This window comes from Patella vulgata, chromosome 1 (assembly GCF_932274485.2).
Source record: "Patella vulgata chromosome 1, xgPatVulg1.2, whole genome shotgun sequence".
NCBI lineage: Eukaryota > Metazoa > Mollusca > Gastropoda > Patellidae > Patella > Patella vulgata.
Window position 1 is genome coordinate 18913717 of NC_065879.2, and position 13921 is coordinate 18927637.

At 35.3% G+C, this 13921-nt stretch overlaps 1 protein-coding gene and 1 long non-coding RNA gene across 7 annotated transcripts in view; one reads left to right on the forward strand and one right to left on the reverse strand.

Annotated features, from left to right (window-relative positions):
• LOC126808916 (uncharacterized) overlaps positions 1-13921 on the forward strand; it is a 131647-nt gene that overhangs the window by 84018 nt on the left and 33708 nt on the right. For 5 of the 6 annotated variants that reach the window (XR_007674818.2, XR_007674817.1, XM_050533986.2 and 2 more), the window contains 3 exons: positions 2467-2826; positions 3874-3915; positions 4716-4886. Coding sequence is in view for 3 of the 6 variants with exons in the window: in XM_050533986.2 (XP_050389943.1) it covers positions 2467-2826; positions 3874-3915; positions 4716-4886 (573 nt within the window). In the remaining 3 variants the exon portion in view is untranslated. Of the gene's footprint in view, positions 1-1986; positions 2028-2466; positions 2827-3873; positions 3916-4715; positions 4887-13921 lie in introns of those variants that run through there. The other variant, XR_007674819.1, reaches the window with a different exon arrangement.
• On the reverse strand, positions 12474-13289 carry LOC126808940 (uncharacterized). Its single transcript, XR_007674849.2, has 3 exons — positions 13215-13289; positions 12915-13015; positions 12474-12540 (listed from the first exon to the last, which is right to left on the reverse strand). It is a non-coding gene; the product is annotated as an uncharacterized LOC126808940 (long non-coding RNA).

Consider the following 13921-nt stretch of genomic DNA (forward strand, 5'->3'; position numbering starts at 1 on the left):
TATCCGATTTAAAAAACAGTATTATTATATCACCGTTACACCCTAAGGATGGCTGAGTTCGAATTTCGTGAAAATCGGCCCAAAATTGACAGACAAAATGTCTACCGTTCGTCTCAAATAGCGTAAAAATATGGTATATCAAGGTTGTGGACCCTATAGAGGTCACAATTTTTATCAGATTTATTTGAAACTTGAAATATAAGTTTATAACCTAAAGATCTCAGTTCTTTTCGATATTCGCGCATATCGGACCGTAACTTTCTGAATTATGGCCCTGATTGTACGAAAAATCACGTTTTTAGCTTGTGGACCCTATAGAGGTCATAATTTTTATCCGATTTAAAAAACAGTATTATTATATCACTGTTATACCCTAAGGATGGCTGAGTTCGATTTTCGTGAAAATCGGCCCAAAATTGACAGACAAAATGGCCGCCGTTCGTTCTCAAATAGCGTAAAAATATGGTATATCAAGGTTGTGGACCCTATAGAGGTCTCAATTTTTATCCGATTTTGTTGAAACTTGAAATGTAAGTTTATAACCCAAAGATCTCGGTTCCTTTCGATATTTGCGCATATTAGACCGTAACTTCCTGAATTATGGCCCGTGATTGTACGCAAAATCGCGTTTTTAGCTTGTGGACCCTATAGAGGTCATAATTTTTATTCGATTTAAAAAAAACGTATTATTATATCACCGTTACACCGTAAAGGAAGGTTGAGTTCAAATTTTGTGAAAATCAGCCCAAAATTGACAGACAAAATGGCCGCCATTCGTTCTCAAATAACGTAAAAATATGGTATATCAAGGTTGAGGACCCTATAGAGGTCACAATTTTTATCCGATTTTGTTGAAACTTGAAATGTAAGTTTATAACCCAAAGATCTTGGTTCCTTTCGATATTTGCGCATATCAGACCGTAACTTCCTGAATTATGGCCCCTGTTTGTACGAAAAATCGCGTTTTTAGCTTGTGGACCCTATAGAGGTCATAATTTTTATCCGATTTAAAAAACCGTATTATTATATCACCGTTACACCCTAAGGTCGGCTGAGTTCAAATTTCGTGAAAATCGGCCCAAAACTAACAGACAAAATGGTCGCCCTTCGTTCTCAAATAGCGTAAAAATATGGTATATCAAGGTTGTGGACCCTATGGAGGTCACAATTTTAATCCGATTTTGTTGAAACTTGAAATGTAAGTTTACAACCCAAAGATCTTGGTTCCTTTCGATATGCGTGCCTATCAGACCATAACTTTCTGAATGATGGCCCCTGATTGTATGAAAAATCGCGTTTTTAGCTTGTGGACCCTATAGAGGTCATAATTTTTATCCGATTTAAAAAACCGTATTATTATATCACCGTTACACACCAAGGACGACTGAGTTCGAATTTCGTGAAAATCGGCCCTAAACTGACAGATAAAATGGCCACCCTTCGTTCTCAAATAGCGTAAAAATATGGTATATCAAGGTTGTGGACCCTATAGAGGTCACAATTTTTATCCGATTTTGTTGAAACTTGAAATGTAAGTTCATAACACAAAGATCTCGGTTCCTTTCGATATTTGCGCATATCGAATTGTAATTTCCTGAATTATGGCCCTTGATTGTAGGAAAAATCACTTTCTTCTTAGCTTGTTCTCTATCCATCTCTCGAAAATGTGAGCGTATCCTGCCTGGCAGCCGCTGGTTAACTATTATAGTTATAGTGAAAACTACCAGCTCTTTATCTAAGCTCCCATAATGTATCTTTAAGAAGTGAAATGGTAGATTGAATTTTCACTAGCTCAGTGAACAGCTACGAGATACTATTACTAATTCGTTCAAACGAAATACTAATTAGTTCACGGAATAATATTTTGGGTGGTTTTTTTTGTTTTTTTTTAGTTTAGCACTAATGGGCCTTCGTAATCAATTATATAATGTGTATGTTAAGCGTTTCAACATTGTACATGTTAAACCGCACAAAGTGTGTGCATGCCTTTCGTGTCTTTTACAGAGCACGATGATCATTAAAGTAATGTAAGTGCAGCTGATGATTTAGCCGTTTTTAAACCACATGTGTCATGTTAATAATTTCTTTTGTGATTTGAGTTGGCCCTAAATCATGTCTAAATTAATTTCACATTGCATGTTAATAGAGATGGACAGAGGACTCGTATAAGCTATAATTTTGATCTTTTGGATAGAGCAATAAACTATAATATACCGTGATACGGAAGAACAATCAGTAATTGTTCTTCAATAAGTACATGTATGTGTTATAGTTTAAAGCTATAATTTGCGATGAACTTTCTTGGCCAACACCGGAATCGAAAACGGGGCCTCCAGGTTAGGAAGGCAACACCTTACTCACTGAGCCACCACTGCTTCCTTTGGTTTTTGTATTTCACACGTTATGTTTTACATTTCGTTATTTTGTTATATTCCACATGTACACGTAGTTATTTTTGTATTTCAGATAAAATTGATGAACATTATTATCTTTTTGAAAATTTAACTACTCGTCATTTGTACAATTCCTTGTACCCCAATTCCAGCTATGAATCATTCGCTAATACCAACCTTTCTTGCTCAGTATTAATCACGAGTCCAGTCACCTATGAAGTTTTTGTAATGAATGGAGGAGATGGAGATTGTGTAGGTATTCAATTAAGAAGTGACGATGGTACTGACTTATATCCCACAAACAGAACAACTTGCAACTACGACCTCACTTCAGACACAGTAACCATCGATAAAAACTTTACCCTTAATTTGTTTACCAACGACACGCTAGCAACCGGCGTGAATGCTACTGTACTTGTGGTACTTAGTTCAAGTAAGTTTCAAATTTTAATTTATGAAATTTTATGAATATTGATCAAGTTCTACTGGATAATCTAACATATTGTATTAAATTTCATTTACTAGTAAAATGCAATAGCACCAGTTTGGAAATCATGATAGTATCTGCCAGTACCATTAATTACCGTGGTTAAATGATTTCCCTGGGACAGGAAGTTACTCTATAATAAAAATATTCGAATGAATCTCAAAATGTACTGTAGGCTATTGACAATCGAAAATGATACTGAATAATATAATACTTTGAAATGTGATGTTTATAAAATGTCATTTAGCTAGCCCAGTATGATCGTCTGACAAAATAAATCCACAAAAATATAAACCTCCATCCCGCAGCAAATTTTAGGAAGGATTGTCTGAGAACCAGAATGTATTTTCGTTATTTACTATTGTATAAGTTCACTGTACTCAATCATTGTTAAAATGTAACAACCCTTTTCATTTCCAAGAGTCTAATATAAATTGTTGATTTTATGAATGTTGATTTGTTTTGTGGAATGACAATTTGATTTGTCTTCATTACAAATTTAACGTGATCTGTGAGATATAACCTATTTTATGTTCAAACTAAAATTAGTAAGAAAGCTCAAAGATGCATTATGTAACAGCATTATCTGCCTATTGCAGGCCTTTATTTTGGCTTCAAATGTTATTGAGACTCTTATTCACGCAACAAGCATAATAACAACTCGCTAGACAATCGGATAGCCGATATTTAAATGCATTGAAACACGCGCATGATTTAACAATATAATTGAAAATCTAGACTTAGCTTCAATTGTCAAGTACCGCTGCTACGATAATCTTCAGTCATAAAAGGCTAGAATAAAGTAATTTGAACGGTCAACAATGTATGTAATTCATGCGACAATATAATGTTAAATATCTTGGACATACTATTGTTACTCACATGCGCATATATTCTGTATACCATAAGAATTTAAATCTCAATGGACTATTGGTCTAATGTTTACATGTAAAATTTGTTCATGTTGACAATGATATTAAATTGGTATTGTAGAAGATAACTTCACTATCTGGTGTCTAGGATACCCAATAACAAGTAAGTACAACCACACATCATATTACTTTCATTTCTCCCCTTTTCCGAACTAATTAAGAGGACTTTTGTTCCACCCTAAACCCTTTGTCCTGATTTCCCAAGTCATCCATTTAATTGGTTTTGCTGTGGTTTTCTGCAAACAAATAAATTTCAGTATTTATACCAGTCTGAATCGGCATTATTTTCTATAACTTTAGCCAGTAATTAGGCTAAAAATACTAGGAAATAGATACTAAACATTTTATCGTATTTATATTGACATTGAAATGGCTTTAAATATCCATGTATCATAGACTGTATATAGATGGTCCAAAGTTCTGTCCAATCTTTACCCACAAACGCCACTAAAAGCCGATATGGGATTGATGATTGGGATTTAAAAATACCAAATCTTATATTTCGAATGCATTTTCATTGTGTCGCGTTCTTACTTGTTTACTGTAAACATCCAATGAAAACAAAGTTCTAGTCATGGCTAAACAATGTCCACTGGTGTATTTATAATCTCACTGAAGTCCTGTGTATATAACCCTGGCACCATCAGCAGTTCTGAATATATGATATATCTTATGTAATGTACAAAATGTGATTTTAATTAGATTGACCCCCATTGGTTGCTTTTGCTTAAGTAGGATATATTATATGTTCATATTTGTAGACGATATAACTTTTATAGAATATTTACTCCAGATTATTCCACACCCACAAATTAATTTTTTTTTAAAACATGGATTTGGGCCGCATGGTCTCTTGGTCTACAATAAATGATGTTTAAATTTTATTACATGCAACCACCACAGCCACAGTTCCAACTACTACAGTTCCAACCACAACAACCGGTCCAACTACTACAGCTCCATCTACAACAACCGGTCCCACAACCTTACCGCCAACGACACCACCGCCAACAACTACAACTACACCTCAACCCAGTCCAAGTACAACACCAAGTGAAACAGCACCAACCAAGGGTAAAAATAATTAATTTTGACGTAAAAGAATTGATTCGGTAGAGTGATTTTGGTTTTTTGGTTTTTATTTTGTCAATAAGAAACAAACAAAATTATTATGAATTCAATATTATATCATCGTTACACACTAAGGACGACTGAGTTCGAATTTCGTGAAAATCGGCCCAAAACTGACAGACAAAATGGACGCCTTTCGTTCTCATTTAGTGTAAAAATATGGTATATCAAGGTTGTGGTCCCTATAGAGGTCACAATTTTTATACGCCCACATTTTCATGTGGACGTATTATGCCGTCGCCCCTGTCCGTCCGTCCACAATTTGTTTGTGGACACTCTACAGGTCACAATTCTTATCCGATTTTAACGAAACTTGAAATATAGGTGTATCTCCAAAAGATCTCGGCTGCTTTTGATATTAGCATGTATCGGATCGAAACTTAATGGATTATGGCCCCTGATTGTAAGAAAAATCACGTTTTTAGCTTGTGGACCCTATAGAGGTCACAATTTTTATCCGATTTTGTTGAAACTTGAAATGTAAGTTTATAACCCAAAGATTTCGGTTCCTTTCGATATTTGCGCATATCGGACCGTAACTTTCTGAATTATGGTCCCTGATTGTACGAAAATCGCGTTTTTAGCCTGTGGACCCTATAGAGGTCATAATTTTTATCCAATTTAAAAAAACGTATTATTATTTTATTACCGTTCCACCCTAAGGACAGTTGAGTTTGAATTTTGTGAAAATCGCCCCAAAATTGACAGACAAAATGGCCGCCGTTCGTTCTCAAATAGCGTAAAAATATGGTATATCAAGGTTGTGGAGCCTATATAGGTCACAATTTTTATTCGATTTTGTTGAAACTTGAAATATAAGTTTATAACACAAAGATCTCAGTTCCTTTCGATATATGCGCATATCGAATTGTAATTTCCTGAATTATGGCCCTTGATTGTAGCAAAAATCACTTTCTTGTTAGCTATCCATCTCTCGAAAATGTGGGCGTATCCTGCCTGGCAGCCGCTGGTTATCAGATTTTGTTGAAACTTGAAATGTAAGTTTATAACCCAAAGATCTCTCTTTCTTTAGATATTTGTGCATATCGGACCGTAACTTCCTGAATTATGGCCCCTGATTGTACGAAGAATTGCGTTTTTAGCTTGTGGATTCTATAGAGGTCATAATTTTTATCCGATTAAAAAAACGTATTATTATATCACCGTTACACCCGCCGTTCGTTCTCAAATGAACACAGATCACTAAAGATTTCCCCATTGACTCCAATGTTAATTCTCGTATCTTAGACCGGCTCTAACTTTTTCCCAAATTTTCGTTGGGTAGAACGCTTTCTACCTAACCAACCTCTCAACTCTTGTATCCTTCCGCATCAAAATTATGAATATTCACCAAAACCTGGCAGAAAATGTATTTTCAAACCCTTTTCCTCGATTCTACACCAAAAAGTCAACAAATATCGCCATGCAAAAGGGGGAAAAAGGAAAAGGGAGAGGAAGACTAAAAATAGCTTTGGCCCTTGTTTCGTGGGTGACGGCGTAGTAATATTTGGTGATCTGTGTCCTATATAGGGGTGAAACTTCAGGTATCACCAAAAGGCCTTTTTTATTTCCTACCCATGTGTTCTGGCAACATGCCGGTGAAAGAAAATCAAAATCAAAGAATAACTGTAAAAATGATGGCCCTTTAAGTACACATGCTGCTTTATGTACACTGGTGCATCTCAGGTCCATAGGCCTTTTGTGCTAAAATTTAAAAATCTTTCTTATTAAAGGCAGTATCTGAGTTCTGTGAAAAAATTAGACAAGTTACAAAGAAACTACATAGAAAACACTCATAATTTGGAATTTTTTTCAAAAATATACTATTCAAAAAAAGTAGGGGATATTTGATTTTGGGGGCATAATACTAAAATATGCAAATGACTACGAAAAAAGTCACTATAGAACCTAACAGAAGAAACATTTCCAGTTACATGTGACGCCCAAACGCACGAATAGCTACCGCATGGAATGCAGGTGATGCTTGGGATCATCATGGGGGTCCAACCCAAGATTTGCACGACTCTGACTTTGAATGTTACAGTCATTGTGGCATTGAATTCCAGGGTGGAAACATCAGTTTAATTGTTTTAGTGACCAGAAAACAAATTTTGATATGCGTCGGCTTACCCAAAATGAAAGGTTACGTGCCCTTGGCATGCTACAGATCGGCACAACACAGGCGGTTGTGGCGCGGACAATGAATGTTTCTCAGTCTGTCATAAGCAGGCTATGGTCCAGATACCGTGATACACAATCTGTACAGGACAGACCACGCTCAGGTCGACCAAGGGCGACAACTCAAGCCCAGGATCGATTTATCCGTACCTTGGCCTTGAGAAATCGTGTCATCACAGCAAATCAGATCAGCGCTCGTCTTCAAACAGACACTGGTGTGAGAGTGAGTGATCCCTTGTTTGAGAGATCATCACATTCAGGCAAGACGTCGTTGGTGTAGGGATCGTCAACACTGGGATAATCGACGCTGGAGCAATGTGATGTTTTCAGTTGAGTCAAGGTTCACTGTTGATTTTTTGGACAGACGTAGGAGGGTGTGGCGTCGTCGAAACGAGCGCTTCCAAGACGTTAACGTCATCAGACATGATCGATTTGGGGGTGGTTCTGTTATGGTGTGGGGAGGCATCACTGTTGCTGGAAGAACGGCTTTACATGTTGTTGCAGGGCGTGTTACAGGCCAGTACTACCGGGACAACATCTTGGCAGTCCATGTTGTGCCGTTCGCACGACGTCATGGCCGCCGTTTCATCTTCCAGGATGACAACGCAAGATGTCACAGGGCCAGGATCGTTACAGGTTACCTCCAACAACAGAACATCACCACATTACCTTGGCCAGCACTGAGTCCCGACCTCTCCCCCATCGAGCATGTCTGGGACATGCTTGGACAGAGGTTACGTCAACGTCAACAACGTCCTGCCAATGTCCAAGAACTTGCTGCTGCGTTGCAACAGGAATGGGACAATCTGGACCAAAATGACCTTAGACGTCTCATTAGGAGTATGCCACGTCGGATCAATGCTTGTTTGGCAAACAGAGGAGGATTTACCCGTTACTGACTTGGTTGTGATGCTGTGGTAACTTTGCTGTTTGACCCCGGGTATCATTTTACCCTTATAATGGTCAGTCTGTGCCTTACTTAGTCTAACGATCATTTGGAATAAATCGATGAATGTGAACTTCATTTCATTTTGTCATTTGTTTCTTCGTCAGTTTCATTAGGTGACTTTAATAACACTTAAAAATCAAATATCCCCTACTTTTTTTGAATAGTATATAATTTTTTACTGCCATGTGAATAATGTGATGAAAAATGTACAAAATTTACATGTAGCATCTCTCAAAATACCAATAATTTTCCACTTTTTTAAATATCCGGACGGACAAGAAATATATTTTTAGAATCTGTGGACAATATGCAAACAGAAAAAATGCAAACCAGTTGCAATGATTGTAATATTAGAGATCTATACTGAAACATGTATGCCTACCCCCTGAACATGCCACTGATTAAATTAATCTAATCTATGGTTGCAGAACTTACATTACCAAAGGAATCTGTCTAACAGCTATGTTTTACCATCCCTGGCCATATTTGGTCTATGATCACCCCTCTCTAACAGAAGGGTCACAGAATACACAATTTTCACAAATTTGGGAATATTTCAATGTTTCCAACATCTCAAACCTCAGAGGCATTTTACAAATTTGTATTGCAATCCTTGTGCTGAAGCAAGATGTCTGGAACTTTACATTAATTTCCTGAAAAAATGAAGTCAAAAAAGTAGTCATGACAGAGTTGACAACATAAAAAGAGCCTGAAAAGGAGAAAAATTAACATTTTATTGTTTTATAGGCAACATAAATGCAGCAAACACCACAAATGCTGGATTTTGATAAGAAAATATTGAACATTAAACTGACATTTACACATCTACACCAGTTTTATATCTGGGTCAGGTTTCATTGGCCTGAAATGCCTCAGAGTTCTACGTTTGACTCTGAACAAATAACACTATAAACCTCAGAATACCTCGTTCGGCATTTCTGTCCAAACGAGGCAAAAATGTGTTAAAATTTTTGCCTCGTTATAGCGAGGTAAAAAAAATACCTCGTTATGTCTGGATTTCCAAAACAAGGTTTTTTAAATTGCCCTGTTTTGGAATGAGGTATTTTGTTCAGATCGAGGCTGGGTAAAATTACCTCGTTTACTAAACGAGGTATTTTATCTTAAATAATTATTAGCTGTATTTGCTATCAGCAAATAAAGCCATACACATAATGGTCGGACCATCACGTGAAAAATTTCAGATCTACAAATTAGATTATTTATTTGGGACATAATATATTGTTCATAGTTATGGCTTACTATACTGGGGTTCTATCGTGTAAAATAAACGCTTCCCAAGCGAAACATAACATAACAATGTCACGTGACAATATTACATATGGCTGACAAAGGCGTTCTTTGATTAGAGGGATGTTGTTTGTTTTGATTACAAGGCGACAAACTATAGTTATATAAAACAATCTGTATTTATGGGGAAGAGAGAATTAATATTCCCAATGGAAAGAGATTTTTTTTTTACAAAGAAAGATCTTCGGATTGGTAGTTTTGTTCCTTTGGCGGATTTGTGGCGAAGACAGTAAACAATTCGATTACTTATACTATGGTAAACTTTTATAGGGTATTAAGTTACATTTATCTTCTATACTAATATTTGTGACTGTCGTTTGTCTGTCTGTCTGTCTGTCCCGAGGCTGAAATTTGGTGTATATGTGTAGTTCGGACCGGGGAATAATACAGGCTAGGTGGCGTTGGCCAACTCCTTCCGTTTTCGGAGTTACGGGCAGCACCGGGTCCTCCGCTAGTAGGCCATATTTATATTCGCTTCTCGTCAAATATCTGTATTATGATACTGCTTGTGAATTATACATATATCAGCCATCGCATTTTCCATAACTTCAGTGGCAGATGCTAGTCAAAACTAAAAGTGGGGTGTATTATATATTTTATTATAAAATTGTAATAAATATCTTACATGAATGAATACAATAAAAAATAAAATCTACAATTTACAAAAGTACAATAATGTTGCGATTGGACGCCCTACAAATCCCTGATTGACTAAAATACATGACACTAGAACAATATTTTGTGTCACTCATCAACTAATTCTTCCAAATCATCTAACTCTTAATGTGTCCAAATCGGAAAGCCTAGTTGACTAGTTTCTTCTGTAGTATGGCAGTTTTTTTCTATCTACCGGTATTCAAGAAATATAGCAGACAACATGACATCGCATTTCACATCACATTTAACACCACGTTGTACATCACATTACACATCACATTGCACAGAATATCTGGATTTAAGTATATAATTGGCAAGTAATGATTGCCAATTAATAATTGAGTTATTCAGGAATGACCATTGAATTTGCCCGGAGCAAATCTTACCCAATTCACATTTATTTATTTCACTCCACCATTGGTTTGCCGCAAAGTCGTCAGTTGTGTTCATGATCATGGTTTAGTTTTATTCGTCTAATCTTCTGTCTAAAACACCATTGTTCTATAGTGTACATGTCTGACCCATGACCCATATTACACACAATTAATTTGGTGTGGTTCCTTTATTTTATTTCATTCTATTGCCATATCTTTTTTGTAGTTTTGTAATGCATTTTTAAAATGCTCTTCCTGCTCTGGCTTTTTTTTTTATTATTTTATTGTTTTTGACTAGTCCTGTTGTTGATGAAATAATGTTTTCTATTTTTGTCCATAACAAGTCTTTCACATTGAGATATGGTTTTTTGAAAGGATCTTCACTGAGAACGCGTACCTCTGACTCCTTCATGTCGACTAGTGCACGCGTCTCAACTACTACCCCTTTCAAAAAAAACATATTCGCCACCCCAGTATGTTATTACTGTATCCCCATTGATAATGGAACTGCCATCCCATGCCTTTAACTGAAAAAAAGTGTGTTTAGGAACTTGTTAAAGTTAAATACAAGCAGGTTATTTATTGAGTGTCACAAGAACAAATAAGAATTATAAAGAATTTACATTCAAAATACTTAAAACGGTATCAGATGTTGCAAAATTTAACTTTCGTCGTAATCTGGTGGACCATGTATACTAAAACAATTATTCATTATGTGAACGTAGCATTACCAATTTACTTTTTTTTATATAATGTTATCAAATGGTTAGTTTTGCAGAGCTTGACTAGAAACAAATATATTTATGTACATCTCGAATATATTTAAAACAGCAACAGGGAATTAAAAAAAGAGTTTACTCTTTTATTCGATGTAAATAAGCAAAACCAAATGTGTATATATATTATATTATATTATATTGTGAATATGATAAAAATGTGGGTACTAACACTATATATCTTACAAAATAAATGTTTAAAAATAATGTTGGTAAAACATCACGTATAAAACCACATCCTTAGTAAATGAAACTAAGATATAACTTACATTCATAGACTGGCTTTTTCTCTTATTTTCTTTTTTTCCGATATCCTATTAAAGAGAACAAGACAAACATCAATTTATTTCTTCAATTCAAACGAGTGCCGAGTCCCAATACTGTCAACTTAACTCGAAATAGGAAAACCTACACAATAAGGCGGTATTTATTATTAAAAATTCTAACTTTGTTAATGTCGTGCTTTCGCCCAAATGCTCAATTCTTTTGATGTTATTTCTAATTTAATTTTGCTTTGAAAAAAGTTTAGCACTGGCAAAGCTTTATTTTATGACTGACATTATTAGTTTTACCCGTGTGATTTGCGCAGGGCGTCGTTCTTGTATTGCTATGACCGTTTCTAGTCGTTCGGATCGGACGCAAACCGTTGATAGTTGGCCGATTTGAAATAGGAGTAACTCGTACCGGGTCTAAGCCACACAGTGTGCTGTGGTGGAAATTTAGCCCGTACAGCGACGCAACCGCCTAGTCTTATTTCCAATTCCAACTGCCAAGGGTTCTCGTTCGACCCAAACGATCTATTGTCCAATCATTCAACCAAACGATTTCATTACGATTGTTGCCGTGTAGAAAGAAATGTTTGTTCAAAACATATAACGCGTCAGTGAAGAAAACATTTTGCGTCTTGGTAATAGAATTAAAATTTACGCTAAACAAATACAGAAATTAGATTATACAGTGTCTTAATTTTGGAATTACATGAATAGAAGTTAAAAATTAACAAATATAGAATTTTGAATCTAATATACGGCGGTTTCACTCTCTATTATCTGTCCTCAATAAATTAATCTAATACAATTTTCTTTGTAAATGATTTATAAGTTATGTTTACTTACATTGCTTAATTCCGTAAGCACCGTTGCCCGTGGAGGTTCTTCTGGCAATGTTTTCATATCTAAAAGATAATTATAACATATAATAATGGCTGCTATAAACTTAAAATAACTATCAGTCATTTCTATCATTCTGTTTCAATTTATATTTTGAATATACAAGTACGGCTGAAGCTTACCTCGTGAAACTTTGGTTAGTAGATTTGTATATAATCTAACTATTGGGACATAGGCGTCAAGCTCCTGTAACGATAACAGTTTACTATCTTAGTCTTTTTAAACAGGCATTATGTATTACTTATATAAAAAGATGATCGTTCTTGCCATAATAGTTTATAAATTGATTGAATACATTAAAAATTTCAGTCAAATTACTTTATTCTCCGCGAAGGATATTTGACAAGAAATAGCCTTAATTAATTGTTCGTTCCTGATGATTTAGAGTTGTCGGGTACCATAGAGCCACGATAATAAACGAAGTATTGATAGGTCTTGCATAATTCATCTTTAATTCATCCATAATTATATGGATAGTATTGACTATAAATCAAGAATATCTAACCAATTACAGGTGTCAGATATATTGGGTTCCTGACAACTAAAAATAGTTACTGTACCTTGCTTTGACCAGGAATAACATTATCAAGGAATTCAACACATCCCGGTCTGTGGCATAAAACCTGAATTTCGGCGTACATTTCGTTATCTTCGTTCACAACTAAAAATATAGACAGGGAAACGGTGTTTAACATCCATTAGCAATTTATGCTAATGATCTTATTTAATGATCTTCATAATTCAAATTCTGAGAACCAACGTTTATGATCATATTTTACGGGTACTTTCTCAAAGTGAGAATATGATTAAATATCTTCAAATATCAGTATTATGAATAAATAAGGGCGATGACTACTTACACTCCTCACTCCCAACGGCCAAGACTTTTCCTAACAGAACCATAGTGGTACCCATGTTCAAACACACTTGATCACTGAAATTATAAAAGTCTGGAATGTTTAATATTGATTGAAATACACCTGTCAATAACTTGATTTTCGACTAAGGATATATTTATAAAAGCAAAACCGAAAAGTATGTGTGAAAGGCGTGTTTATAGTACCTTCATTTGAAACTGGGTGATAACCGTTTAAAGAAAAGTCAAATTTATTATCATTGGCGACGCGTTTTCAAACTGCAAGTTTGGCGACCAATTACCACAAGCTCAATATTTCGAATCTAAATTGAAATACATGTATTTTATTTCCATACAGTTTGACAATTGTCCTCTATAGCATGGGACATTTTCTTTAAAGTAATCGTCTACAAATACGCCACCATCTTGAAGAAAAAGTGGAAATATTAATATTACTAAATGGCGCCTATATGCTAAACTTACCCTACATCTACCGAATCTGAATTTGAAGGACTACTGTTATACTGGCTGCGCAGTCACTTTCATCTTTGTTAAATTTATAGCCTATTTCTCTATCTCTCTCTCTCTCTCTCTCTCGGGTAAACTTTTAAAATCCAATATTATTAATTTACAAATAAACATTGGTTTTAAAAAAGCTTATATCAAAACATCTCAAATTGGCATTGTGTTGCATGATATAGCACGATTATT